At 47.6% G+C, this 27,811-nt stretch overlaps 1 protein-coding gene across 2 annotated transcripts; it reads left to right on the top strand.

The window, feature by feature from the left end:
* Positions 1-7: 7 nt before the first annotated feature.
* Positions 8-27,378, top strand: HMOX2 (heme oxygenase 2). 2 transcript variants are annotated; one of them, XM_065924230.1, is made up of 6 exons: positions 8-129; positions 23,452-23,562; positions 24,628-24,745; positions 25,090-25,581; positions 26,370-26,550; positions 26,632-27,378. In XM_065924230.1, the coding sequence occupies exons 2-6, from the start codon at positions 23,477-23,479 to the stop codon at positions 26,757-26,759; spliced, it is 1,005 nt and encodes a 334-aa protein (XP_065780302.1). In that variant the 5' UTR covers positions 8-129; positions 23,452-23,476; the 3' UTR covers positions 26,760-27,378. The 2 variants fall into 2 exon arrangements, with proteins under 2 accessions (XP_065780302.1, XP_065780303.1); XM_065924231.1 differs by lacking the exon at positions 23,452-23,562 and having other exon boundaries at positions 14-129.
* The last annotated feature ends 433 nt before the right edge of the window (positions 27,379-27,811 follow it).

Below are 27,811 nucleotides of genomic sequence, written 5' to 3' on the forward strand. Positions count from 1 at the left end.
GCAGGCCCCGCCCCCGCTGCGTGCGCACGTCGGGCCGCTTGCTAGGCTGCGGCGGTCGCGGCGCCCAAGCGAGTCGCTGAGTGACGCGCGGACGCGGTACTGACGGACGCCGGAGCGGACCCGCGGCGGGTGAGTGTCGGTGCCCTGCCTGGCCTCTCTTGGGGCTCCTCCGCGAGCCTGGCCACCCCCGGCTCTCGGGAACTCCGCTCGGCCGATACGGCCAGCTGTTCCCCTGCGCCCGCCTGAGGAAGCCCGGACGGGCCGGGGCGAAGGGCGGACGGTAGGCGGCGAGCGGGGCAGCAGGGGGCCGGGAGGGAGGACCTCGCTTCCCAGACGGCGTTTCAGAGGCCTGGGGAGGCCTGAGCCGCTCGTTCGCGTCGGTCCTCGTGGGGCACACCCCCCTGCCGGCGTCTCCTGCGCCCCACAGGAGGTGACCCGACCCCCGGGTCGCCGCGGGAGGACTTGGCGTTCCCATCAGGCCTGCAGCCTCTGGCCGCCCAACCCGCACGTCGGTCCACTTTGGGCCGGCGAGGACCCGGACTTGACCCGGCGTCCGAGAGTCGTACCCGGGCTATTGGCGCGGACCGGGTTCTGATCTTCCTCCTCCTGACTCACCTCTGGCTGAAGGGCCCTTTGAGTCACTTCCCGAATTACCCGCGGCCGCCAGGTTGCAAGGGACCAACGTCAGGGGCAGCTGGTTAGTCTGGCAGGGAGTCCACCTGTCACCTCACAAGCGCGGTGCCCTCGGTGTGTTAACTGCCCTGTAAAAGCTGCCAGGACCGCCTTGCACAGTCTTAGCACAAGGCCTGTCTGCGTCTTGTCATTTTAATGACTTCTGGTGACCTGGTTGCTCTGGCCTGTGGCTGTTCATCCTCATCATGTTGTATCGTTGGCTCCCATGTCCCACACCAGGTGGAGCATGTTTGAAAAAAGAGAGACATCCTGTAGTGCTCTAGAGCTCAGGAAGCCCTTTCACTCTCAGCCCCTAACAAAACTGGTGAAATGGGGTTAATGATGAATGGAATTAAGACGCTTAACCTGCCTCCCACAATCAGGAAAAGGGCATAGGTGGTCTTGTACCTGGTTGTCTGCCCCCAGATCCCATGCTTTTTCCTAGAGTATAAATAGATTTATGTTATTTAAACTAGACAGTCTTCCCCCTCCCCCTAAACTGTCCTCCCAAATAGAAGGAAACAGGAACTTACTGGTTTTATGTGTTTGAATTTCTGTTATGGCATTAACCAGGGTATTTTGATTAAAATTTTAACTGCCACATTAAAATTTTTAGTTTTGCTTTTGTGAGGAGGGGGAATAAGGAATATAAATGAGTAAATCTGTGCTTTATTCTTTAGTTTTTTTTTTTTTTTAAAGAAACATCACAAGACAAAACATCGCAAGCTTACCAGAAGCTCACAGTTCAGTTGGTCATTTCCAAGTTTACTTGGTGAAACTGGGAAAAGTTTTCAAATACAGTAGCTAAGCCAAAGGCTTCCCAGGTGGCTCTGTGGTAAACAACCTGCCTGCCAAGGCAGGAGATGCAGGTTCTATCCCTAGTTTGGGAAGATTTCCTGGAGAAGGAAATGGCAACCCACTCCAGTATTCTTGCCTGGGAAAGACCATGGACAGAGGAGCGTGGCAGGCTAATAGATCTTGGAGTTGCAAAGAGTCAGACTTGAATGAGCAAATGAGCACTCAGGCAGATAAGCCAAAACACTGGTGAGGGTGTGGGGATTTGAAGGACACACTCGTTGAGTGACTTCTGATTAGGGATGTGAAGAGGAAGAATCTGTGATTTCCCCATTGTCTGACTGGATTTCCTTTTTTCCTTTGCCTGGGCCAGTAAAATGATAGCCTGTGAGTCTCCAGAGTCAAAAGAGTATGAGCTACTCCAGAAATGACAATGCCAAGGATAAGGTGAAATACAGAAAGTAAAGTATTCATCACCTTTGGTTTACACTCGTTGAGTCTGTCAAAAAGCAAAACAGCCAGGGCCTTTGACTATCTTGATTTTTTGGTTTCTTTTTAAAAGCTGACTCTCTTCAGAGAACAGTTGGGCTGTGTATCAAGTTTGCAGCAAAAACCAAAATACCATTCATCTAGGAGGAAGACATTTTTGAACATTGGAATTGTATATTTCAGCATAGTTCCCTGACCAGGATTGGAATCCATGCCCTCGTCTGTGAAATTGTGTTGTCCTAATCATTGGACCACCAGGGAATTCGCCAGTATAAAATTTAGAATTTAGCTATAACTCCTTGGAGAGAAAAGATGAAAAATTTGAACCATAAATTACCTCCTTGTTTATTACTGGCCATAGTTAACTAAAAATTTTTAAGTACACACTTAATTCAGTCTCTTATTCTGACAGTAGTTAATGGGAGAATTGAGAGATCTGAGTCACATCTCTTTTTGTATTGAACACAGCGAAGGTTATTTGTTTTTTAACTTTATTATATCTGTTAGGTTTGTTTGTGTAAAAGCAGAGGATGAAAACTCTTTTGTTGTAACCTGTCTTTTGTTGTAACCTGAATAGTCTCTCAGGATGTTTTTGCCCTGCTGAGAAGCAGTGCCATTACCAATTAGTTCTTGCCAACAGTGAAGGAGGGGGTGCATATCTTTAATTGGAACAATTAATATAACTGCTTATACTGGGGTCTTTCTGTTTTTTATAGTGAAGATATTTCACTCTGGTGACCATTCAGGTGCTCTGTGATGTTGTTCACTCCAGTTTGGTTTACTTTTTCATATTGACTTCATTTATTTACCATAAAATGTCTCCCATTATATTACACATTGTAAAGCCAGTGAAATTTAGCAGTATTGTTGATGGTCTGGTCTAACAATGTTATATATGTTTACAGAATATGCATTACATTTCTTCATAAATCCTTTCTATATGACCAGCTTCTTTCTATTTAAGAAGAATAATGGTTTTGGAATTGACTGTAGATACTTTAGAGGTGCATAGCTATTGTAAAGGAAGTTCATTTATAGTCAGTCCGTTAGAGGACTACATCTTAATTGTGATCTTGTCTGACTCCAGTGGAGCAAAGGACGCTTTCTGGGTCATCATATCAACCACATCTATAGTCAGACCTTCCTTACAAGATAACATTCTGAACCTTAACTATTTGTTTCAAAACAGCAGTTAAATTCATGAGGCTCTTTTTAGTGAGCAGGCTTTAATGTCACTTTGATGTAATTTTAGAAGACTTTTAGCAAACATGCATTTCCCTATGTGACAGTTTTTTTAAGCAAATATTTTAATAGTAATTCAAGGGCTGTTTCGTCAGTTTGTTGTTGTTCAGTCACTAAATTGTGTCTGACTCTTTGGGACCCCATGGATTGCAACACACCAGTCTTCCCTGAGTCGGTGATGCCATCCAACCATCTCATCCTCTGTTGCCCCCTTCTCCTCCTTCCCTCAGACTTTCCCAGCATCAGGGTCTTTTCCAGTGAATCGGCTCTTGCAACAGGGTGGCCAGAGTATTGGAGCTTCAGCATCAGTCCTTCCAGTGAATAGTTGGCTCATGGAGTAGGAATTGCATCAGAATTGCATGTCTTCTTGCATTCATTGAGGAAGGTTCTTTTTTCAAATATGTGCTTAAGTATCTCTCTGTGAAAGTCTACAGATCCACTGACTTTTTGTTTGCTCTTCAAAATGATTGAATTGTTAAGTACAAAATTGAGCTGATTAATCGATTTGTAACCATTATTTTCACTCATAAACAGCTATTCAGCACTAGATAATGTTTTACATATGCATGTATGTTTTCCAAATACATACGTGTTAATTTATATTAGAAAGAGTGACAAATAAATGGTTCATTTCTCCCCCAAAGGAAGCTGTGGAGTATTTTTGATCATGAGAAAAACATTTAAACCCCTTGATGTGCAGTTTCTGTGTCTGAAAAATGAAGTTAATACTTGATGAGCCTTCAAGTCTTGGGTGCCTAGAATGCTGCTCTTCAGTCTAAGGGGTTTCCAGACCTTTCTGTTTCACTAAATTAGGGGTTGGGAACTTGTGTTTTTAAAATTTCCTGCATGCTTCTTGTTTGGGGCCTCCCTGGACATAAGAGAGAGCAGACTGGCAGGAAGGCAGAGAAGTAGTGACAGGAAAAGGATGGATTGCTGCACACAGTGCCTGCCATCTGCTGTTCTGCCAGAGGCCCAACAAGTGAATGCTCTCTCCTGTCTGTTGTTTAGTTGCTAAGTTGTTTACGACTCTTTGCGACCCTGTGGATGGTAGCCTGCCAGGCTTCTCTGTCTATGGGATTTCCCAGGCACAAATACTGGATTGGGTTGCCATTTCCTTCTCCAGTGCACAACAAGAGCAACACACGAATAGATTTGTTTCCTTCCCAGGAATATCAATAAGTCTAATTATTGTCATAGTTCTCAGTAACTTTAAAAGGGCTTTGGGGAAGAATGGCCTAAAGAGACAAATGTCTAGCACCCTGCCAGCCTGACTTCTGCTAAATACCCTCAGCTTCCAACCATTCTCCCAGTGAGCTCTCTCAGTCTTGGAAGCCTCAGGTTTCACTGTCTTGTATTATGTTCAATTCCACAATTACCTGAGGGCTGTGGGAAGGTGCTGGCATGATTAAAACAATCTGCCATCATGCTTTTAGTTACTCTAGTTGACTGGCCTGCCTCATCAGTCACTGAGGTGATCCTGTTTATTATGACAAACACTGGGACCCATAGTCTAAGCATAGAGGTGTACTGAAGGAGTTGGTGAGACAGGCTATTTGAGTCAGAACAGTCCTAGAAAATCTGGAACATAAACCTCTGTCTTTAGCACCATTTTCTGTAACTGCACAATTAGCATTTATAGTATAACACACCTGTTCTATTATCTTTCTGTTTCTCTTTTTCTCTCTCTCTATTGAAAGCTGCTTAAAATCGCCAACAAGATCTTAGGCCTCTTTGTAGTCAAGGAGCCCCATGAGTATTATAAGTGTTTGTGGATGATAACATGGCATGTCACATGCACAGGCGTGTTCATCCCTTCCTTAGTACTGCATCTGCTGTTCTCTCTGGTAAGACCACTTGGAGCTTCTGTGGAGGAACTGTTGTCACCTGAAACTATTTCCAGAGCAGCTTGGGGGAGGGCAGGCAGAGGAGGGGAAGGATCAGTGAGCAGAACTGAGTTAGAGTGTGAGGGGGTCCTGGGTAGCAGTGTTTGAAGGTGATGAGAAAAGCAAAGACAGTGAAGGGATGGTACAACTTTGCTCCTTCAGTTTTATAGAAGGAGACAAGGGGAGGGTTAGTCTTTTCTTTGCTTAGTAATCGCAGGTGTCCCACAGAAAATAACTTTTAAAACATTCTATTCCTCTACCACACTTGGGTTTTGTCAGCCTCAGAGAAATCTCTTAAGTGTCTGTGCTCAGTGTCATGTTTGTTTTGCTTTGTAACATTTTTTGTGTTTGCAGAAGGTCTTACTGGTGCACCCAAAAGGAACAGTGAGATGATTGGCTGCTCTGGGTTATGCTTTCTTCCCTTTTGCATGTGACTTTTCTGAGACACATGCCCAGATTTAAAGTCAATACGTTCAAGTTCAAATGCTTACAGGTAGAAGGACAGAGAAACAGCGCACTCTCTGCCCACTTGGCATACTTGTATTGCCTCTGTAGTGTGCACTGAGGGGGTTACAAAAACAACAAACCCATGGTCCTTGTTCACCAAGAGTTGGCAGTCACCTTGAGGAGGTGCCAGACAGTAAATTCACTTTGTAAGGTTTGTGATTGTTGTTTTGGCACTCAATATTCTGGGAGGTCAGGGAAGTGAAGAGCTGAGAAATGGAAAAGACAGCCACTTGAACTGAATCCACTGGGTTGCGTAAAAGACAGTAGGAACAGAAGAGCAGGAAGGAGGGGAACCATTGCTTAGTGAATGAGCATTCAGGGAGTTACTGGAAACATGTCACCCACAAAAATGTCTTTCATAAATGGCTCGTCTAGAACAGGGATTCCTGAACTTGAGGGGCCTGTGGGTGCTCTGGAATGGCATAGGTAACATGTATTTATTTATTAATGAATCTGTTCTCTCCAAATTTATTTATTCTGTATCTGCAGAAGTTCAACACAGGAGGCAATAGCCACATGAGGCAATGTTTTTTTAACTTATGATTGTCCTGGAGAGAGAGTCAGAAGCCTTCCTCTGATTTTCAGAAGGGTTTGCAACCTCAAAAGGGTAATGATTATTATAATCTGACAAATAGCTTTGCTACCCATCTTCAGAAGTACACATCTCTGAATTTGTATCTTCAGATGAGGAGGTAACTGGGTGGAAGACTGGAGAGAGAAACCCAAGGATTCCTTTGTAAACAACCTTCTACCCAGCACCAGGTGTCGTGGGACATACATGAGTGCTTGTGCAAAGGACAGCATGTTCCCACATACACAGTGGTCTAATCTGGTTGCCAGGCGTGGCACAGCTAAAGTGTGCTTATTGACTAGCGGGGGTGATACTCAGCTCTGCCCTCGGGGGCCTTATGGTCAAGTGCAGCTGTTTAAAGTGTGTGCCTCTCCACAATACAGAGTTAGAGCCAAGTAGGTGGAGAAGGCAATGGCACCCCACTCCAGTACTCTTGCCATGGATGGAGGAGCCTGGTAGGCTGCAGTCCATGGGGTCGCTGAGTCAGACAGGACTGAGTGACTTCACTTTCACTTTTCACTTTCATGCCTTGGAGAAGGAAATGGCAACCCACTCCAGTGTTCTTGCCTGGAGAATCCCAGGGATGGGGTAGCCTGGTAGGCTGCCATCTACGGGGTCACACGGAGTCGGACACGACTGAAGTGACTTAGCAGCAGCAGCAGCAGCAGGAGTGTTGGGAATGGGGTGAGAAATCATGTGCTTTTTGGAAGGTCAGGTCATTTTTTTCAAAAATGACTGGCCTATTGGAAACAAGATATGAAAGAGGGAGGGAGCCCTGGGCAGGTTCGGGAGTGGTGACTGATTCAGAACCAGGTTCCCTCTGCTTCTTTTGACATACAGCCTGAAAAGACTGTCCCAGAACTGCCGTCACTTAGCACACACAGTGGGACATACAAACCATCTGTTTTAGAGTGAGTGCCTTAGCTCCCCAGAGCTTAGCCAGCCAAGTAGGCCAAGCTTGTACCCCTGCCCCACACCCCGCCCCCCACCACCCTGCTTTAACTGTAGATGGTCCACTGTCCTTTCTTCTGGTATCAGCCTTTTGTTTAGGGTTGGGCTGGGGAAAAGGCGTTCGCATACCTCAAAGCAAGCCCTGGAGCGCATGATTTTCTGCCTTTCTTGTCAGTTGCCCTCCCCATCTTGTCTACCTTTTCCCCTAGTTACTCATTCACTATTGCCTAATCAGGTCCTTAGTCAGCAATAGATGTTCTGGGCCATTTGAATTTCTTCTCAGTAATGATTAGTGCTGACAATGATGTTTGTCATTGCAGTTCTGGAGTTCTGGAGACCTCTTGGGAATTACAGGCACCCACTTCATGTATCTTCATGTATTTCGTGGGGGCTGCCTCATGCACCAGGAAGTTGCTCAGTTTTACAGTGGCAAACTGCTGTTTGTTTTTTTAAATTTTCTTTTTGGTAAACTGGTATTTTTGTAGCATTTTGCTTTCCCTCCTGCAGTAACCATAACAACATATTGCCTTGTTGTATTTCCTCCAAAATGTTCTAAAGACCAGATCTGGGCTTGTTAAGAGAAGCTTGACCCCCCTTCCCTAGAGTAACAGACCTGAGAAGAAAACTGCTGTGAAACCCCTTCCCTAAAGCCAGCTGGGGGAATAAAGGGTTCTCTTAGGTGGACAGCAAGAAGGGCCAGTGCTTTTTGCCTGCATTGGGTGGAGCAGTGCTGGCAAGCATTTGTTACCTGGACTATTAAAATTTTGCCTATCCATTTCTTTCTTTTTTTTACCCCCTTCTTTTTCTCCCTTCCTCACCTCCCAGCCCACAACCTTTCTTTTTTTTTAAAGTACAGCTGTGTCTGCTGCCTCATCCTACACTGCTAGCCTCCTTTTCTTTTTTAAAAATAATTTTTTAAATTTATTCACTTTGGCTGTGCCGAGTCTTCATTGCTGCTCTGGCTTTTTGCCAGTTGTGGTGAGTAGGGCCTACTCTCTAGTTGCGGTGCCTCAGCTTCTCACTTCAGTGGCTTCTCTGGTTGCTGAGCACAGGCTGAGTCAGGCACTTGGGCTTCAGCAGTTGCCGCACACGGGCTCTAGAGCACAGGCTCTTTAGTTGTGATGTACGGGCTAAGTTGCTTCGAGGCATGGCTTCTCCTGGATCAGGGATCAAATATGTGTCTCTGACACTGGCAAGAAGATTCTTTATCACTGAGCCACAAGGGAAGCCCTCCATTTCCTTTAAAAAAAAAAAAAAAAAAGAAAAGGTAAGGCAGTGTTCTGTTCTTAACCAGGCTTTCAGAATCCTTAAAATATAAAAGGTATGTTCTTAATAGCTGTATCTGTGGAATGTGATGGAGGCAGTTGAAAACCATGCAGTGCAACCTTTCTCTTTCAGCCCCTCTACAAGGCCCATGTAACAACCCCCTCACCCGCAACTGCTCATCAGTAGGAATTTTTGTAGTAAATATAGTGCTCAAAGATACTTACTAGCCAGCCAATTTTCTTATGTCTGGGATTCACTTTTAAATGTTCTCTTTGTCATCTACTCTTTGAGAATACCTCGATTTTGAGAATACCTTACATTCTGGAAATCATCCAGTCACTTAACAAACCCTGATTAGGTAGGTACCCTGTGTTGAAGTAAGACACAAAGATAAATGAGCTGTAATCTGGAAAAAAGACATATGTACAAAGACAAATGCTGCAGCAGGATACACGTGCTGTAATAGTTGATGAAAAGCTTGCTTAGGTGGCTCTTAATGTAATATCAGGCCTCCAAGATCATCCAACTCATTGTTATCTGACCTTATTTTTAGAAGCGGCATAACTCCATTTTTGGAGGAGTATGCGGGTTGCTGTGTCTGAAATGGGTGGGGGAAGCCCACGGTCTTTCCTGCTCTACCTTCTGTTAAATGCCATCCTCCCTGCAGCTCCCTGAGAAGTGCCTCTTATTTTATAAATGAGGCTGTTGGAGTTCCAGAACAGTAGTGTTTGTAATACAGCTAGCTGGCGCAGACCTGGTATTAGAGCTTAGTTCTCTTCCTTCTTAGCCTACATGTCAGTCAGACACCAAACTGGTAAACGATGATTAGATTTTCTCCCAGTTCTGTGTTCTATTCCTTCAAGAAGTCAGTGAACATGTTTCTGTCAGGGGCTTCTCCTCTGCCTGGCTTTGTTAACTGAGCCTGCTTGAAAGGTTTTGCCTCCTTGTGATCTAAGTACATATCAGTTCTCTTCCCAGGAAGATACTGTGACCCTTTTCCCTGTCATCTGTGGGTAGTGAGTGCCAGGTTGCCCCACTTACAGCCTCTTTTGTTTTCTGGTGGAAATTCATTTTCCCCAGAAATTGCTGTAAAGGGTATTTGATGAAGGTGTGTGATGAATGGCATGAAGCTTACTGTGAAAACAGACCTCTTCTTGTCTCTCTCTAAACTGACGAAGGAATGAAAGGTTAGAGCAGGGCTTCTCAACCTTAGTGCTCTTGACATTTTAGGCTGAATGATTGGTGGTGGTGGTGGTCTGGTGTGTGTGTTATGTGTGTGTGCACACGTGTGCTTTTGCTTTCTGCGCGTTGTGGGATGTTGAATAGCATTCCTGCCTCTATACACTAGATGCCGGTAGCACAGCCCACCCTCCAGTTTTCACAAGCAGAGATCCCTCTGGGCATGACTGATGTCCCCTTGAAAACCACTGGGTGGGGATTGATTGTCAAGAGAACTAACTGCAAATGAGAGTTATCATATTTATATAAAGTCAAGTTTTCATTTACCTAAACCTTTATTTATAGTGATGAGCTGCTCTGAAGAAACAAAACAATAACATGTCCCATCCTGTATCCTGACCCATCTATAGCATGGAGGGGCCTTCACCTAACTCAGGTTCAGAGGCCCCTGAAAAGAATTTGAACTCCGGAAATGATCTTCCTTTGGGTTCTTTGCAAAACTTATTTTGCTAGATATGCCCAGGTTTTTCTGTTCCTTCATGGTATTAGAAATGTTATCAGAATGAAAACAGGTTCTTCTTAGTGAGCATTCATCTCAGCCTGTGACCCTGGAATAGATTTGATGCTACTTACAGAACCTTTGATAGAGAAAAGGGTTTTCCATTTCTTGATTAAAAATATTCAGAAACATTAGTTAACTTTAAGTGACACTTGCTTTAGTTTACTATTCAGCATCATGTGGCAAGCTAAAAATAATAAATAAATGAAAACAGCAGTTTCATAAATAAACTAAATAATAGACTAAAACAGCAGTTTTATGGTTATCTCATTGAATTGTCACACCTGCCATGCAGAGCTGTTATCACTCCCCTTACAAATGGAGAAACTGAGACTCTGAGAGTAACTGGTCTGAGGACCCTAGTGGGTGTGCAGCAGAACCGGGGCCCGCCCTGCAGTGCCTGACTTGAGCCTGTGCCTTGATCACATGCCTGCGCTGCCTCTCGACCTATGTGGCAGTGGACTCTTGGCCAGTCATAGTTGAGGTCGGGTTTGTTGGGCTCCTACACAAGCTAGCAAAGTAATGCTCAAAATTCTCCAAGCCAGGCTTCAATAGTACGTGAACTTCCACATGTTCAAACTGGATTTAGAAAAGGCAGAGGAACCAAAGATCAAATTGCCAACATCCTCTGGCTCATAGAAAAAGCAAGAGAGTTCCAGAAAAACATCTGCTTTATTGACTATGCCAAAACCTTTGACTGTGTGGATCACAACAAACTGTGGGAAATTCTTAAAGAGATGGGAATACCAGACCACCTGACCTGCCTCTTGAGAAATCTGTATGCAGGTCAAGAAGCAACAGTTAGAACTGAACATGGAACAACAGACTGGTTTCAAATTGGGAAAGGAGTACATCAGAGCTGTATATTGTCACCCTGCTTATTTAACTTATATGTAGAGTACATCATGAGAAATGCTGGGCTGGATGAAGCACAAGCTGGAATCAAGGTTGCTGGGAGAAATATCAATAACCTCAGATATGCAGATGACACCACACTTATGATGGAGGGTGAAGAGGAACTAAAGAGCCTCTTGATGAAAATGAAAGAGGAGAGTGAAAAAGTTGGCTTCAAACTCAACATTCAGAAAACTAAGATCATGGCATCTGGTCCCATCACTTTATGGCAAATAGATGGAGAGACAATGGAAACAGTGACAGATTTTATTTTTTTAGGCTCGAAAATCACTGTCAATGGTGACTGCAGCCAATGAAATTAAAAGACGCTTGTTCCTTGGAAGAAAAGTTATGACCAACCCAGACAGCATATTAAAAAGCAGAGACATTACTTTGCCAACAAAGGCCCGTCTAGTCAATGCTATGGTTTTTCCAGTAGTCATGTATGGATGTGAGAGTTGGGCTATAAAGAAAGCTGAGTGTCAAAGAATTAATGCTTTTGAACTGTGGTGTTGGAGAAGACTCTTGAGAGTCCCTTGGACTGCAAGGAGATCCAACCAGTCCATCCTAAAGGAAATCAGTCCTGAATATTTTTGGAAGGACTGATGCTGAAAGTTGAAACTCCAATACTTTGACCACCTGATGCAAAGAACTGATGTTGGAAAAGACCCTGATGCTGGGAAAGATTGAAGGTGGGAGGAAAAGGTGATGACAGAGGATGAGATGGTTGGATGACATCACTGACTCAATGGACATGAATTTGAGTTTGTGATGGACAGGGAAGCCTGGCGTACCGCAGTCCATGGGGTGGCAAAGAGTCCAAGATGACTGAGCAACTGAACTGAACTGTAGGCCAGCTCTAAAGATGATCACACAATTCAGTCATTGTCTCAGCCCCTTTGGTGTCCAGTCAGCCCATTAGCATTGTGCTGTGCAGGTGGGACTTGTGTATGTGTGGCTGCTGTTAGCCTTGTTGAGTCCATGTTCCAGAAACTTTGAGATGGAGGGATTTGGTCTCCATGTCCTTGAATGTATACTGAAATACAGATACTCATGTTTGTATCTAGATAATGGTCACATTTACACAGATGCTGAGTTACTGCCAGCAACTGCTGCACAGGGAGACTGTGATCTGGGCATCTTGTACTGATGAGGAAACTATACCAGACGGAGTAGTGTGTTCAGTTTGGTTCAGTTGCTCAGTTGTGTCTGACTCTTTGTGACCCCATGAACCACAGCATGCCAGGCCTACCTGTCCATCACCAACTTCTGGAGTCCACCCAAACTGATGTCCATCGAGTCGCTGATGCCATCCAACCATCTCATCCTCTGTCGTCCCCTTCTTCTCCTGCCCTCAATCTTTCCCAACATCAGGGTCTTTTCAAATGAGTCAGCTCTTTGCATCAGGTGGCCAAAATATTGGAGTTTTAGCTTCAACATCAGTCCTTCCAATGAACACCCAGGACTGATCTCTTTTAGGACGAACTGGTTGGATCTCCTTGCAGTCCAAGGGACTCTCAAGAGTCTTCTCCAACACCACAGTTCAAAAGCATCAATTCTTCTGTGCTCAGCTTTCTTTATAGTCCACCTCTCACATCCATACATGACTACTGGAAGAACCATAGCCTTGACTAGACAGACCTTTGTTGCCAAAGTAATGTCCTCTGCTTTTTAATATGCTGTCTAGGTTGGTCATAACTTTCCTTCCAAGGAGTAAGCGTCTTTTAATTTCATGGCTGCAGTCACCATCTGCAGTGATTTTGGAGCCCCCAAAAATAAAGTCTGACACTGTTTCCACTTTTTCCCCCTTTATTTGCCATGAAGTGATGGGACCAGATGCCATGATCTTAGTTTTCTGAATGTTGAGCTTTAAGCCAACTTTTTTTTTTCATTTATTTTTATTAGTTGGAGACTAATTACCTTACAGTATTGTAGTGGATTTTGCCATACATTGACATGAATCAGCCATGGATTTTCATGTGTTCCCCATCCTGAACCCCCCTCCCACCTCCCTCCCCATCCCGTCCCTCTGGGTCATCCCAGTGCACCAGCCCCGAGCACTTGTCTCATGCATCCATCCTGGACTGGCGATCTGTTTCACACTTGATAATATATATGTCTCAATGCTATTCTCTCAGATCATCCCACCCTCGCCATCTCCCATAGAGTCCAAAAGTCTGTTTTATATATCTATGTCTCTTTTTCTGTCTTGCATATAGGGTTATCATTACCATCTTTCTAAATTCCATATATATGCATTAGTATACTGTATTGGTGTTTATCTTTCTGGTTTACTTCACTGTGTATATTGGGCTCCAGTTTCATCCATCTCATTAGAACTGATTCAAATGTATTCTTTTTAATGGCTGAGTAATATTCCATTGTGTATTTGTACCACAGCTTTCTTATCCGTTCATCTGCTGATGGACATCTAGGTTGCTTCCATGTCCTGGCTATTATAAACAGTGCTGCAATGAACAACTTTGTCAGTCTCCTCTTTCACTTTCATCAAGAGGCTCTTTAGTTCTTCTTCACTTTCTGCCATAAGTGTGGTGTCATCTGCATATCTGAGGTTATTTATGTGGTATGTGCTGACCTGTTATCTCTGACCTTGGATCCTAGAAGATTTCAGCGAACAGCTGGAGTGTCTAGAAAGAGAGTTTAAGGGTGTTTTGTTAAGTAATCACTCTGCCACCTTCATTTTTCTGCTTCTCAAGTGTGGTTTCGAGGAGTGTTGCAGGTGGATTGTTGTTGTTCAGTCACTGAGTCTTGTCTGACTCTTTGCGACCCCATAAACAGTAGCACACCAGGCTTCCCTTTCCTTCACTGTACCCCTGAGTTTTACTAACAGTGGAGTCTCTGAATGTTTTGTCTTTTAAGAAAAATCAGTTTTATTGAGTTAAAGATTATCCTTGTAAGTCAGCTTTCACTCTGAGAGGCTTTTTAGAGTGGAAGAGAGGGCTGCTGTCACACCTGACTACTGATACTTTCACATCACCTGCAATGTATTTTCTCTACCTTCCCGCTCCTGGCTACTCCTCAGGGACATTTTCATCCATGTACAAATCAGGCCTGATACACCAAGGGAGGAAGACAGTTGCGCACCCCTATTCCTTGAGCTGTTGCTTTGTTATTAGTACAGGGAACCAGAGAGCAGAGTGGCAGCGGGCTGCCTGCTCTGGGGCCTGACTGCTGCCCCCGGGGAGGCCAGGCCTACGGGGAGCTGGGGGAAGCCGAACCTCTTACTCTCGGAGAAGCCGGTAGCTGTTGCTGCTGGTCTGCTGCCACCACAAACGTGAGTCTGTGAGGACAGGGCAGCCTCTCGGGAGTTACCAGTTCCTGGTCAGGGCTTCTTTCTTTGCACCCACTTCACCCACCCCTCCCCTCTACTGCCAGAGTCTAGGCAGTTGTGAAAAAGTCTGAGAATAACACCTAACTCTGAGACCTGTGGAAGCATGTTAGGGTCCCAAACAGGTCCAAGGTGAGCCAGAGGAGCCGCCTCACTAGATTGACCAGTGCCTTAGCCTGTGGAGTTGCTGGTTTTATAAGACTTTTATGTTGATATGTTTTCTGTCCATCACACTCCTGTTGCCAAGGCAGGGTATATTTTCAGTAGACAGGAAGATTGGACTGAATAGATTTTAGACTCTCAACATGTGGAGGACACGCTTTCAGATTCTTAAAACCAGCTCTTCTGATTCTCTGTAGTTACTATGGTAATAGGTACTATAGCAATCTGCGGGCCTTAGCTGTTGTGACCTCCCCATGGGGTCAGGATGCCCAGAGCCTCGGCTTCAGCATCGGCCAGGACCTGGCAGATCTGGCTGCTTCCCTCCAGGCACCGAGGTGGGAGGGTGGGGCGCCACCCTCCCCCTTGGGACCAGCCGTCTCCAGCCTTGGCCTGCCCTGCTAGTCAACAAAAGCATGGCCCGCCAGAGGACAACCTTCTTGGGTTGCCCTGTAATCTGAGTGAGTCAAGGTGAGTGTGTTACGGGTGGGCGGTATAGTCTTCAAATGGGAACCTGAGCATTTACGTCTCAGAAACCAAAGGATTGAGCTCACTTTTCTTACTAAAAAACAAGTGTCACTCAATGGTTTAGCCAACCCCTCCACTGTGAGCATAAGTGCAATGTAATATAACCTCAGTTTCCATGTGGCTAGTAGTCTTGTCAGTAGACACCATACTAATTTCACCTTTGTGTACCACTGAGGATTGGCTGTGGACACAGGAGGCGTCACCTTGCATTCAGAAGGACTCAAGTTTGGTTCCAGCTCGACTGTTCACTCTGAGTGACATTGGCTGTATTACTTAATTCTCTTGATTTTAGTTCCTTCATAGTCATGGGACCCTGCTCAGAAGTGACTTAACATGGCGTGTCCACATCTGTTAGACTTTAGTTTGGTGGTCTTTCTCTGCATCGCCCTCTTCTGGGTGAACCTGAGGGCCTTTGGTCCCTGCTGGGAGGCTCTATTGAGTCTATATGTAGAGAGGAAAGGGCTCCCAGGTGGCTCAGTGGCAAAAGAATCCATCTGCCAAAGCAGTAGACACCCGAAATGACAGTTTGATCCTTGGGTCGGCAAGATCCCCTGGAGGAGGAAATGGCAACCCACTCAAGTATCCTTGCCGGGAGAATCCTATGGAAGGAGGAGCCTGGCAGGCTACAGTCCATGGGGTCCCAAAGAGTCAGACATGATGCATGTAGAGAGGACACAAGCATGTAAAGAGGAAATCACCTGGAAGTCCATAGCACTTCTAGGTTTTCCAAGGTGGAAATTCGGCAGAAGCATCCTAAGCCCTCACGGTTTCCCGCCACTCCGAACACTGTTTATGTCATCATTTGTGAGAGAAGCTGAGGTCACAGTTGACAGTTGTTGCACCTGAGTGAAAGGAAATGTGACTGAACACTTAATTCATAAGACCTGTGCTTTCAAGATTGTTCCAAAGTTGGAACGATTTTTGCTTGATTGTACCTAGGGGTGACCCACAGTCTCGTCAGAATTTACGCTGTTACAACCAGCCTTGTGGATGTCTGCTGCCTAAGCTTTTGTTCTTATAAAATCCCAGCCTGACTGTTCTAGAATTCAGTCAAGGCTTCAGCCCCCACCCCTCAGGTGCTTCTCATGGGACTAAAAAGCCTTGTCTTCTCAGCCCCAAGACCCAGTGACATTCAGGAGACAGAGCAGGTCTTGTGTTTATTTCATTTGTAGTAGGAAGTGGCGTCTTTGGTGCCAGCAGCCAATGGACTTCCGGCCCATTCTCTGCTCTTTTCAGTGTTCAGGTACCGTCGCAGTGTCTGAATTCTTGCTCAGCTGTATTTGAACATGCTAGAGATGAGCCCACCGCCCCCCAGTGAACACAACCTGCCTGAGAAGTCTTAGACTTCCTGAGTCCAGTTTTTAAAGTTACTAAGCGGTTAGTGCCCTTAGTTGCTTTCTGGTTGCTTGTTGCCAGATATGCAGGTGTGTGTTGAGTAAATGTGACGCCAAGAGCTTTATGTCCCTAGACTCCTCACTTTTCCAAAATTGCTTGTCTGAACTTGCTCTTTGTCAAGAGGTTAATAGTCATCCATTCAATGAGCAGTGGAATTGAATTCACCAGTGACCAAAATGAAAGGGGTGAAGCTTGTGTATAAGAATTCCTGAGTGTCATTCATTCTATAGACTCAGAAAGTGGTGACCTAGAGGATGTGGTCTCCTCAGGGTTTTGGGAGGCCACTCTTCTTCAGTTGCTTTGTTGGGTTAGAGCTGAGTCAGCCCTCTGCACTGCTCCCAACATCCAGCTCAGCGAGCGTCTGGCAGCATCTGCAGTGAGAATTTTCCAGCTGCAGCGGTCACAGGCCTCACCTCAGAAAGAACAGGAATTCCCTTTTCCTGAACTGGCAGACGAAAAGGCCTGAGTCACAAGTCCTCACGTGTAACTGACTGCCGAAAATTACCTGTGGACACATCATATTTCACATCCTTCATCAGTGTTTCAGAATCACCCACCTGTTCACTTTTTCCAACAACTTTGTCAAGAGATCATCAGCACTTTTCAGCCACGTTAGTTTCATGAAGCACTTGTACACATGTTAGTCCTCACAGCACACTCCAGAATGTGGAGTAAAGAGAGTTTTGTTATGCAGTTTTATGGATGTGGAAACTCAGCTTTTAGAATGGTATGCCTTACCACTAGACGTGGAACTACTAAGCATTGGAACTCCAGCCCAAATCTTTCTAACTCTAAAGACCTTGCCCTTTGGGCAGGGCCCAGCTACCTTTCCCTTCCTGAAGGTGAGCTGGGTCTCGAGCAGTAATCAGCAGTAGGTGGGAGCCCGGAAGTGACCCCTGTAAACTGACAGGTTTCCTGAGCTCCCTCCTGCCCCCCAACTTCCAGCCCTCCCTGAGGTCTGGGAGCAGCGCAGAGATGGTCAGGTGGCAATTAAAATTTTTATTGTTTTGTTTGGTATTTTAGAATTTAATCCATAATTTACTGTCACTATCTCACTACCCCCTTTGTTTAGCTAACCTGATCAGTAGGCAATTCATTTAGGCGATGGCATCCATTACAGCTCAGGCTGGAGACTCCCCAGGGCACTGCGCTGTACGTGATTTGGAATGTGCTGTTGGATTTGGAGCAGCTCAGTCTGAGGGAGTCTAGCTCTGTCTTGTAGGATATGCTTCCAGCTTAACAGGGAAAACAGGATGATGACCCTTGTGGCTGTGATGCCAGTTCTAGACTGGAGTGGACTCTGAGCCTCACACAGCCCTCTTGAGGCAGGCAGGGCCTCCAGTGCCCAGTAGGGGCCTTTCTGCAAGAAGGGAGCAGCCCCTCACCTTCCCTCTGGCCGCCATCTCCTCTGTGTACAGGAGACCAGCGCCAGCTCAGGTCGTGGGCCTCCATCCTGTGCTCTGTGGTAGTTGGTGTCTGGTCACCGTCAATTCCAGTAGGCGGGAGAACTGTTCTAATTTCCAGCCGCTGGTCACCCTGCCTTTCCTCACTTCCCCCTTTTTCCTCTCTCGTGCTGGCCAACTCCGCAACCTGCCCCTTGCCCTGGTTGTGGTTTTCCAGGGCAAAGAAAAAATGGGAATGAAGAAAAGAATTGTTACAGCTGAAGTCCCCATTGCGCCTTTGGGGGAGTGACTGGGGGTCACATTTCTGTCTGGCAGTCAGGCTGACTGGCCTGAAGTTTGCTGACATGAGTTTGTAGAGGAGGACTTAACGTCTTTGAACATGTTTGTACTTTAAGAATCCCTAGAGTCTTCAGCCTGTCACTCAACAGGGCAGAGACTTTGTTCTAGATCTGCTGGGCCAGGCCCACCAGAGAGAACACTGGTAATCAGGACAATGTTGCTGTTTCTCTCAGAGCAGGTGTGGGAGTGAAAACCAGTCATGATCAGTGAACAGCTAGGAGTATAGGAGTTACCCGGTCCGGTCGTGGAAGCAGATTTTATAAACAGGGTCACAGTGTTGTTGGGAAGTAGAAGAAGAGGGCCTGACCTCTATAGATAGACGTTCCTGGAATTAGTAGGAGCAAAGTAAAGGGCCCTGGGGACTTCTGGTGACTGGTTGGTACAGCACAGAGACTTAGGTGGTTTGCCCAGTCCTGTTCTGTCTCTCTGTCCCCCTTTCTCCTGCCTGTCCCTCCCCCTTTTCAAAAGACTTTAGCCACTTTACATAGAAGGAGCCAATTGGCTAAAAAGTCCAACAAATAACAAGTATTTATAGTTTTCCAAAGTCCCTTCCTGCCATCACTGGTATACTTAGTTATCCATAGTCCTAGTCAGTGTTTGGGGTCTTTTTTTTTTGTTAAGATTTTTTTGGTTTTGATGTGGATCATTTTAAAAGTTTTTATTGAATTTGTTAACAGTTGCTTCTCTTTTATGTTTTGGTTTTTGCCTGGGAAGCATGTGGGATCTTAGCTTCCTGACTAGGGATTGAGCCCACACCTCTTGTGTTGGAAGGCGAAGTCTCAGTCACTTATTTTAAATAAAGAAGTTGATGCAGACATTTTCATGCATGGGTACTGCCCATCAACTTGTTGCTGTGGTGCCAGGATTCCATTGTTTGCTGCTACTTGAGTAGCCCTGCCCTGTATTGTTAGGCTGGGTGACTTTTTTCAAAGGTTATAGTATAGCTATTTATCATTTTGGTACAGATTACTTACTGTTAATACTTCTTGAAGTATATTTTTCACAGTGGACTATTTGGGGATCTTTTTGTTTTTGTCGGGTGCAGGGTGGGGCAGCTTCTTATGGATTACAAGAGATTGCAGTCTAGAAAGGTTCCATGTTCATGATTTGATCTTTGATTTTCTAGGATTATAGTGGTTCCTGCAAAGAGAAGGGACTGGAGTGTAGAAGTCAGCCTGACCAAGTTTGACCATGAAGCTTTTCAGAGAATGAAGTGAATTCTGTTTCTGACATACTAGGTGGCTCCTGAATGCTGCCAACCACCGCCCCCGCCCCGCCCCCTGTCGGCCACTCCCTCGAGGAATAGTGGCCAGGCCTCCAGGCGGCCCTCTTTCTGGAACTCAGCCTGTGTGGGGTGAATATGCTAAGTGAGCCTTCCTGAGAATGTTCTCCTTCCGGCCAGATGGCACTTTCGGCCTGCGTTGTGTGCATGCTTGCTAAGTTGCTTCAGTCGTGTCCCCGACTCTTTGCCACTCCATGGACTGTAGCCCTCCAGGCTCCTCTGTCCATGGGGTTCTCCAGGCAAGAATTCTGGCATGGGTTGCCCTCCCCTTCTCCGGGGATCTTCCTGACCCAGGGATTGAACCCACGTCTCCTGTGGCTCCTGCATTGCAGGTGGATTCTTTACCACTGAGCCACCAGGGAAGCCCTCAGCCTGCATTTGGGACTCAGTATAATTGCTGCTGGGATGAGAAAACTGGTATCTACCCTTCCTTCAAAGCAAAAGTTTTCAACCCTGTTCTGAGTTTAGAACCTATTGAGGTGGTGGACTGCAGAGTGTGCCTTGCTGTCCACTGGCGCCTACTGTTGGTGGTATGCTTTACAGCATTTCCCGTGTGCCTTCTTTCCTTTGATTTGTTTTCAGCAAGTGTTTGTGGAGAGCCTGTTATTTCCGAGGCCCTGGAGCTACAGCAGTGAAGCAGACAGATGCGGCCCTGTCCCCGTCCCCGAGGCTAGAGTCTGGCCTCCTGGGAGTGGGGAGGTGGGAATTCGGGGCTATTGGGCAGGACCAGTGGAAGAGGGTGGGCGGAGGGTATGCCTGAGGAGGGACTGGCACAAATAAACTGCTGCTGCGGAAAAAAATGCCGAGGTGGGCACTGGTGGGAGCTGGCTTTCTCTTCCTCTGTTTTGAAGAGAAGCAGAAGCCTTGTTGCTTGAGTGACTACACCTCCCAGAGTGCAGTATCATCCAGTAGACCAGTTAATGGTCAGATTGAGTCACTCACACGATCACTGCGTTCACCATGGTGATCAGGTGCTGGAAGTTTACCTGTTACCACAATTGGTAACCTAGGCAACCGGATGACAATTGTTCTGTCTTTGCCTGATACTAGTTTTTCCTGTAAGCAGCCTGGGGCTGCAGGCCTCAGGTGCCTGGGGTGTCCTCAGCATAGCCACATACCTGCCTAGAGCTTCTGGGGCTTTATTGCAGCCTTCTCTCCTCTGTGAAGCCCAGAACTTTCTTCCCAGCATCCTCTCCTCTCTGCATTCTGAGTGCTGAGCAGATGGAGAAAAATTGTGGCTCTTAGGGTCCCTAAGGGAGTGGAGCTCAGATGTTCTTTCTTAAAAGTCTGGGGAATTCCCTAGCAATCCAATGGTTAGAACTCTGAGCTTTCACCTAGGGCCTCGGTTTGATCCCTGACCAGTTAGAGCTAAGATCCCACGAGCTTCGAGGTGTGGGCAAAAAATCAGGTCAGAATGAATGACCTGGGGGAAGCGATGTGGAGCTTACTTCAGGGTTGGCAAAGTCTACCTTGATTCCTAGGAAAGTGGACACATAGAAGGCAGCCTTTCACCTGCTGTGTTGTCCCGTTTCTAGCGTTGTTCATATTCTTCCGAAATCTAGAGGCACTTCATCTCCCCCACCCCAACTCCTGTCTGTCATTGACAGTCTGCACCACACCGTTCACCAGCATTTTTATAGAGGAGAATATATCTGATTTGTCAGGAGAAGGTCCCATTTTCTGTATTCTGCTATTTCTTTTTTTTTGTATTCTGCTATTTCTGTTCCCTCTTTTTTCCAGCATTAGTGAAGTATCATTGACAGTAAAATTGTAATATATTTAAAATGTATAAAAATGGTGATTTGGTATATGTATACATTGTGAAAGGATCCCCACAATTGACTTAACACATCCGTCACCTCACATATTTACCCTTTTAAAGAAGTGAAAACCATTCAAGATCTGTTCTCTTAGCAGATTTCAGTTATGCAGTTCAGTATTATCAACTATAGTCCATATAGTCAAAGCTAGGGTGTTTGCAGTGGTCGTATACAGATGTGAGAGTTGGACCATAAAGAAGACTGAGCGCCAAAGAATTGATGCTTTTGAACTGTGCTGCTAGAGAAGACTCTTGAGAGTCCCTTGGACAGCAAGGAGATCAAACCAGTCAATCCTAAAGGAAATCAACACTGAATATTCATTGGAAGGACTGATGCTTGAAGCTCCAGGACTTTGGCCACTTGATGTGAAGAGCTGACTCATTTGAAAAGACTGTGATGATGGGAAATATTGAAGGCAAAGGATGGGGGCAAAAGAGGGTGAGATGGTTAGATAGCATCACTGACTCAATGAACATAAATCTGAGCAAATTCTGGGAGATAGTGAAGGACAAAGGAGCCTGGAGTCCTGCATTCCATGGGGTCGCAAAGAGTGGGGCATGACTTAGTGACTGAACAACAATTATCAACTATAGTCACCATGGTTTTCATTAGATTTGCAGACCTTATTCACAATATAACTGCAAATTTGTACCATTTTACCAGCCATTCCCATTGCTTCCACTCCCAGGCAATTCCCATTCCATTGTTTTCTCTGAATCGAACCTTTTTTTAAAAAGATTGCACATAGAAATAGTATAATGCCTTGTCTGGCTTATTTTACTCTCTGCTATTTTCTAAGAGTTCCTGGAACAAGTGCACACCATCATATCTAATATTTACTGAGTGCTTACCACGTGGCAGGCACTGTGCTTCTGTGTTCTTACTTAATCCTTCCTATCATTAATTCCATTGTATAAATGCTAAATCTAAAGTTGAGAGAAGTTTCAGAAAGACTGCTGAGTAAAACCAGGCCTTGTAATATCTCCAAAGATAACAAAGGAGATATTATCTAGAGAAAACTCAGAAAGGAAATGTAGTAACATACTAATGGTGGTTATCTGCGGGCTGAGATAGAAGTGGTTTTTTATCCTTTCAGGGACCATTTCTTATACTTCTTTGTCCCCCTAGACACCTGTTTCTGGGCAGAGCTCAGTAACACTCAGTAAGAAGACACTGGTAGAGGTAGAAAGTTCAGGTCTCTTCTATCAGTGATAGTAGCTCTGGTCCTGTGTTACCACTGGTTGTTGGGCAGCTGTGCTGCTGTTCCCAGCAGGACTGGAAAGGCCTAGATGGGCTCTCCCCGTTGCCCCGTCAGGTGGCAGGTGAACCTGTTGTCTTCTAGGAGCCAATCTCCAGGGCTGACAAAGGCAGCGGCAGTGGGCATTGACTGGCTGATGTGTGTCACTTCCTCTAGCTCGGCAGTCTGGAGTGGGCTGGAGGCAGTGTGCCTGCGTGGTGACTCAGCACTGCTGGTGCAGCTTGTCAGACGCTTTTGGAGCTGCCCTGAGGGGGTGCTCTCTGCACAAGGGCGCCCGCCTCTAGCTGGAACCAGCAGGCTAGCTGGTTCCGATCACTCGCTGCCACACTGAGAGCTGCTGCACCGCTGCTTTTTTTATTTAAGTCATATTCCTTTGTTTATGTTTTAGGTAACTTTTAATTTTGATATAATCTCAAAAATACAGAAAAGTTGTAAGAATGGTACGTAGAACCCTTGTGCACGTGTTATCCAGGTTCACCGTCAGCACTGACTCAAGGGCTTCACTTGTATGTCCCCCCCACCACCACCGCAGTGAATGTGCCTGTACACACAGACACGCACACACACTCTGTCTCTGAACCATTTCACAATAAGTTGCAGGTAATATGCCCCATTACTTGTGACTACTTGAGTGTGTGTTTCCTAAAACAAGGACATTCTTGTAAATAACCACAGTGCAGTTATAAAAATCAGTAAGTTCAGCATCAATACAGTGCTGTTACCACTGTCCATATTCACATTTTGTCCAATGCAGATCCAGTCCCCGTGATGGCAGAGCTTTATTTTTATGAAAACGTCCCTGAGGCCTGTGGCGCCTCCTGGTGGTGTTGCTCAGGGGCGAGCAGAACTGGCAGGCGCCTGGGGAGTGACTGCCACGGGTGCCACATCCCCTGCTCCTGTGTCTCCGCAGGACCAGAGGCGTGAGAGCAGCAGCCATGTCAGTGGAACTGGAGACCTCAGAGGGGCTGGATGAGCCGGAGAAAAAGATCTCCGGGGTCCCAGAGCAGAACAACCACACCAGGTGAGCGGTGGCGGCCGTGGTGCAGTCAGGCCGTGCTGCTGGGGCCCAGCCCGCTGCCTCTTCACCCTCCCCCCACGCAGGGAGGCAGGACAGACTGCTCAGTGCCAAGTGGTGGGATTTGATGATGGTCCTGGTCGTTTCTTCTTCCTGGAATTCTGAGCGTTATGTCATCTGGGGTGAGAGAGGGTAATCAGAAGCAAAGCTGGCACCTTTCCAGTGTCTTCCACCCCTCAGATGTGGGAGCAGCTCTTACCTCCAGGGCTTTCCTTACTGGGTTGAGGGCAATTCACTCGAAGCCTCCAGTCACCCAGGCCTGTTCTTCATTGTTCTCAGCCTCTCCTTATAGCCCTGTCATTGGCAAAGTTCTCTTTTTACATCTTGGAATAATTGTTGAAAATAAACTATTGGCAGCACGTGAGTGATATGAGCCAGTCTCCTAAGGAGGCCAGCAGAGACTGGGCCATGGGAGGACAAGCTTTTCTCACTCGCGTCGACAGTTGTGTGGATGCACACAAGTCCCTGCCCAGCACCTTCTCTGCCTTGTCTGGTGCTCGCACCTGTCACTTGATTTTGTTTAGCAGCACAGGCCTCGGTCCTGGCTCTAGCCTCCCCAGCCTTGCTCTCACTGCCATCCTCTTGTGCCGGGTCCCAGCCTCATGTCGTCCTCGGGCTGTGGGTTCAAGGTGGGAGGAAGGCAGCTGGGCCACCCCAGGAGCTGCACGGCTGGTTCTTCTCCAGGGTGTGGATCCTGGGAGACACGTTCCCCAAAGTCGTCTGTGCCCTGAAATCAGCACACACTGTGGTAGGATCAGAGGTGTGCGTTTCTTCACGCGGGCACAGAAGCCAAGCGTCACTCATTTGGGTGGTTCAGAGAGACCCGGACACAGTGGAGGAGTGGGTAGGGTTATCCAGAGTGTCGCCTGAGTCCGGGAGCAGACCCATGTCTGCCTGTGCTCTGCTCCCTGCTGAGAGGCTGGAATCACATTTCTGAGCAGCCTCTGCCTCGAGCTCAGTGAGTGGTCAGCCTGGAGTTGGAAGGCTAACTCACACATGCTCTCTCCATAGGATGGCAGACCTTTCTGAGCTCCTGAAGGAAGGCACCAAGGAATCACATGACCGGGCGGAAAACACCCAGTTTGTCAAGGACTTCTTGAAAGGCAACATCAGGAAGGAGCTATTTAAGGTTTGTGCCCTTGATCATGAAATGGGTCGGGCTGAGGGCCCTTAGTCCCACAGGGTTGACCCCCCCACCCCCCTAGCCTTCCTCCACGCCCCATGTTTTCTCAGCATCAGGCTGTGGTTTAATGTCTTAAAAGGAATAAGGTAGTGATGTAAAGGAAGTGATCCGTGTTCCAAAGAATTCACCCTGTCATTCCTTTAAGAAACAAACACTTCCTGCGCACGTGAAATAACTCACTGTATGAAAGTGGGGAATGGAGGGGGTGCTCAGGAGTGTGGGCAGTGGGCTTGGGAGTTGCTCGCCCAGGCCCTGGCCCTCTCTCACGGTCTCCCCATCGCCCTTGGCAGCTGGCCACCACCGCACTGTACTTCACATACTCGGCCTTGGAGGAGGAGATCGACCGGAACAAGGACCACCCAGCCTTTGCCCCCTTGTACTTCCCCATGGAGCTACACCGGAAGAAGGCACTGATCAGGGACATGGAGTATCTCTATGGCGAGCACTGGGAGGAGCAGGCGAAGTGCTCCGAGGCCACCCGGAAGTATGTGGAGCGGATCCACGAGGTGGGGCAGAATGAACCAGAGCTGCTGGTGGCCCACGCCTACACCCGCTACATGGGGGACCTCTCGGGGGGCCAGGTGCTGAAGAAGGTGGCCCAGCGGGCCCTGAAACTCCCCAGCACAGGGGAAGGGACCCAGTTCTACCTGTTTGAGAATGTGGACAACGCACAGCAGTTCAAGCAGTTGTACCGGGCCAGGATGAATGCCCTCGACCTGAACCTGGAGACCAAAGAGAAGATCGTGGAGGAGGCCAACAAGGCCTTCGAGTTCAACATGCAGGTACTGCCAGGGCCAGGTAGGAAGGGCCTCTGCCGGCAGGGCCGTCCCAGAGCCACTTGAAGGGGCAGCAGTTCCGTCAGACAGATAGGCTGCCCGAGGGCAAGTCTAGCAACTAGACAGGCCATCGGGCATGACCCCACTCAGGGTTCCACCCTGTTTGATCAATAACCTGTGTGTGGTGCTTTGAGAAGGCGACACCCCGGCACGTTGAAGGGTCGGGAAGGTGGGAGTTATCTCCGTCCTTCTCACCCCAGGCTTCTGGTCTGAAGGAATGTGGAGTTCCCCCTATTTAGCAAGGGTTGCTGTGAAAAGTCCTGCTTGGTAAGTTCGGGGAGAGAACCAAAGAGAGAATGATTCAGTTTACAAGTAGCTGTTAGACAGGCCCGAGTCTGGCAGGCTAGTTCTGTGTCAAGCCCAGGCCCTGCCCTCCACTCCAGGGAAGTGCTGGCCTGAGCACAGGCCTGAGGGCCCCTCAGGACCAGTCAGCCCTGCCAGGGCTGCCTCCTCCCACGTCCCTCATTTTCTCCTGTTTCTTGCTAGAAATACCCAGCACCTGCAAACAGGGACGTGCTGGGGATCCCACGGGGTGGAGGGCAGTGCTTTCTGCTTTGTCCTGTCCACCCCCTGGGGGTGTCCACCTGGGCTCTCAGCCTGGGCAGCACAGATGCAGCCACACGTCCCAGAGCTCCCCCTAGGGGAGGTGTCCGCCCTGTACACTCCCGCCCCTGCCTGCTCGGCCCCTCTGGGGACACACGCCGGTGACGGCTGTCGATCCTCTGCACCTGCAGGTATTCAATGAACTGGACCAGGCTGGCTCCTTGCTGGCCAAAGAGACCCTGGAGGATGGGCTCCCTGCGCATGATGGGCTTCCCACACACAGCAGACTTCCCACGCAGGACGGGCTTCCCGTGCACGACGGGAAAGGAGACGTGCGGAAGTGCCCCTACTACGCTGCCCAGCTGGACAAAGGTAGGCCTCACGTGTCCTGTGCACCCAGGGCGGGTATGTCGGCCCCCACTCATGGCGTGTCCCCTCGGTGCTGCCGTGCAGGTGCCCTGGAAGGCAGCAGCTGCCCCTTTGGAGCAGCCCTGGCCATGCTGCGAAGGCCCAGCCTCCAGTTCCTGCTGGCTGCCAGCGTGGCCCTGGCCGCTGGCCTCCTGGCCTGGTACTCCATGTGAAGGACCCACCGTTCCACGCTGCGCCATCTCCCGTCCACCGGCCTGCCCCACCTCCACCCACGACCAAACTACCACCTCAGGTGACTTTTCTAATGCTGGGCTTGAGAAAACAAGCAACCAATAAAAGTCAGAGACTAAAGCCTTTGCCTGTCAGCATCCTGCCTGCAGGCCAAACACTGAACTGGGTGCAGGCCCACCCGAGCCCCCGGCCCCAGCAGCAGGAGCAGTCCGCAAGCTGGCCTAGGCCTCTGGGACCAGCGCTGCTGCTGGGGCCCCCGCACCTCTGACCCAAGGCTCGCTCGCTCCCCGCTTCCTTGTTGCGTCCACTTAGCTGGGTGTCTTTCCCGTGCTGGGAGTGGATTGCCACCAAGTTCAGGCCCCAGCGCTGTGGGAGGGTGGGGGTCTCCCCAGATGGCGCTGCTCTTTCTCTGGACTTCTCCTGGGGTGGGAGCCATAAGTCGGGCTTTCGCCTCACCTCAGAGGTCCTGGAGCTCCGTCCTGGGCAGCCAGTCCTCACGCCTCTCAAGCAGACACCCAAATCGGGGTCAGTTTGGCCGTGGCCTGTCTCCTCTGACCTATGAAAACGCTTCTGCACTCAATAAAGTGGATTCTGCTCGTCGCCTCCCTCCTTTTTGGTGTGACGTTGTCCTTGTCAGTGCCTGGCAATCCCTCGCGCTCCCAACACTGCCTGGTCCCTGCCCAGCACCCTCCTTCCAGGGAGTCAGTGAGCCACCTCTCAGGGACCTGGACATCCATGTGGTCTCTCAGTTTTCTAGTTCTCAGAGTGCTTTAGTTTTCCTGCTTTTTTTTTTTTTAAATACCTAAGATAAAAGAGCATATACTTGCATTATGTAATAATTCATTGTCTAAAACAGAAATGAACTTAAGTATTTATTTTAATAAGAGTTTATTACCTATTCTATATATTGAGAATCTGTGAAAGTGTTACTTAAAAAAAGAATTAAATGGTGGGAACACTTTTCAGTAACTGACCAACCCCACCCGCCTTCACAAGTCAGATGAGGGGTGGGGGCCCAGCTTGCCTGCCCGCC

The sequence above is a fragment of the Muntiacus reevesi genome, chromosome 2 (genome assembly GCF_963930625.1).
Source record: "Muntiacus reevesi chromosome 2, mMunRee1.1, whole genome shotgun sequence".
NCBI classification, from domain to species: Eukaryota; Metazoa; Chordata; class Mammalia; order Artiodactyla; family Cervidae; genus Muntiacus; species Muntiacus reevesi.

Excerpts from the sequence above, each read along its gene's own strand:
- HMOX2 (XM_065924230.1), top strand. The coding sequence starts at position 23,477 with ATGTCAGTGGAACTGGAGACCTCAGAGGGGCTGGATGAGCCGGAGAAA. Across the intron at positions 23,563-24,627 it reads GAGCAGAACAACCACACCAG|GATGGCAGACCTTTCTGAGC; the intron begins GTGAGCGGTGGC and ends CTCTCTCCATAG. Across the intron at positions 25,582-26,369 it reads CCTTCGAGTTCAACATGCAG|GTATTCAATGAACTGGACCA; the intron begins GTACTGCCAGGG and ends CTGCACCTGCAG.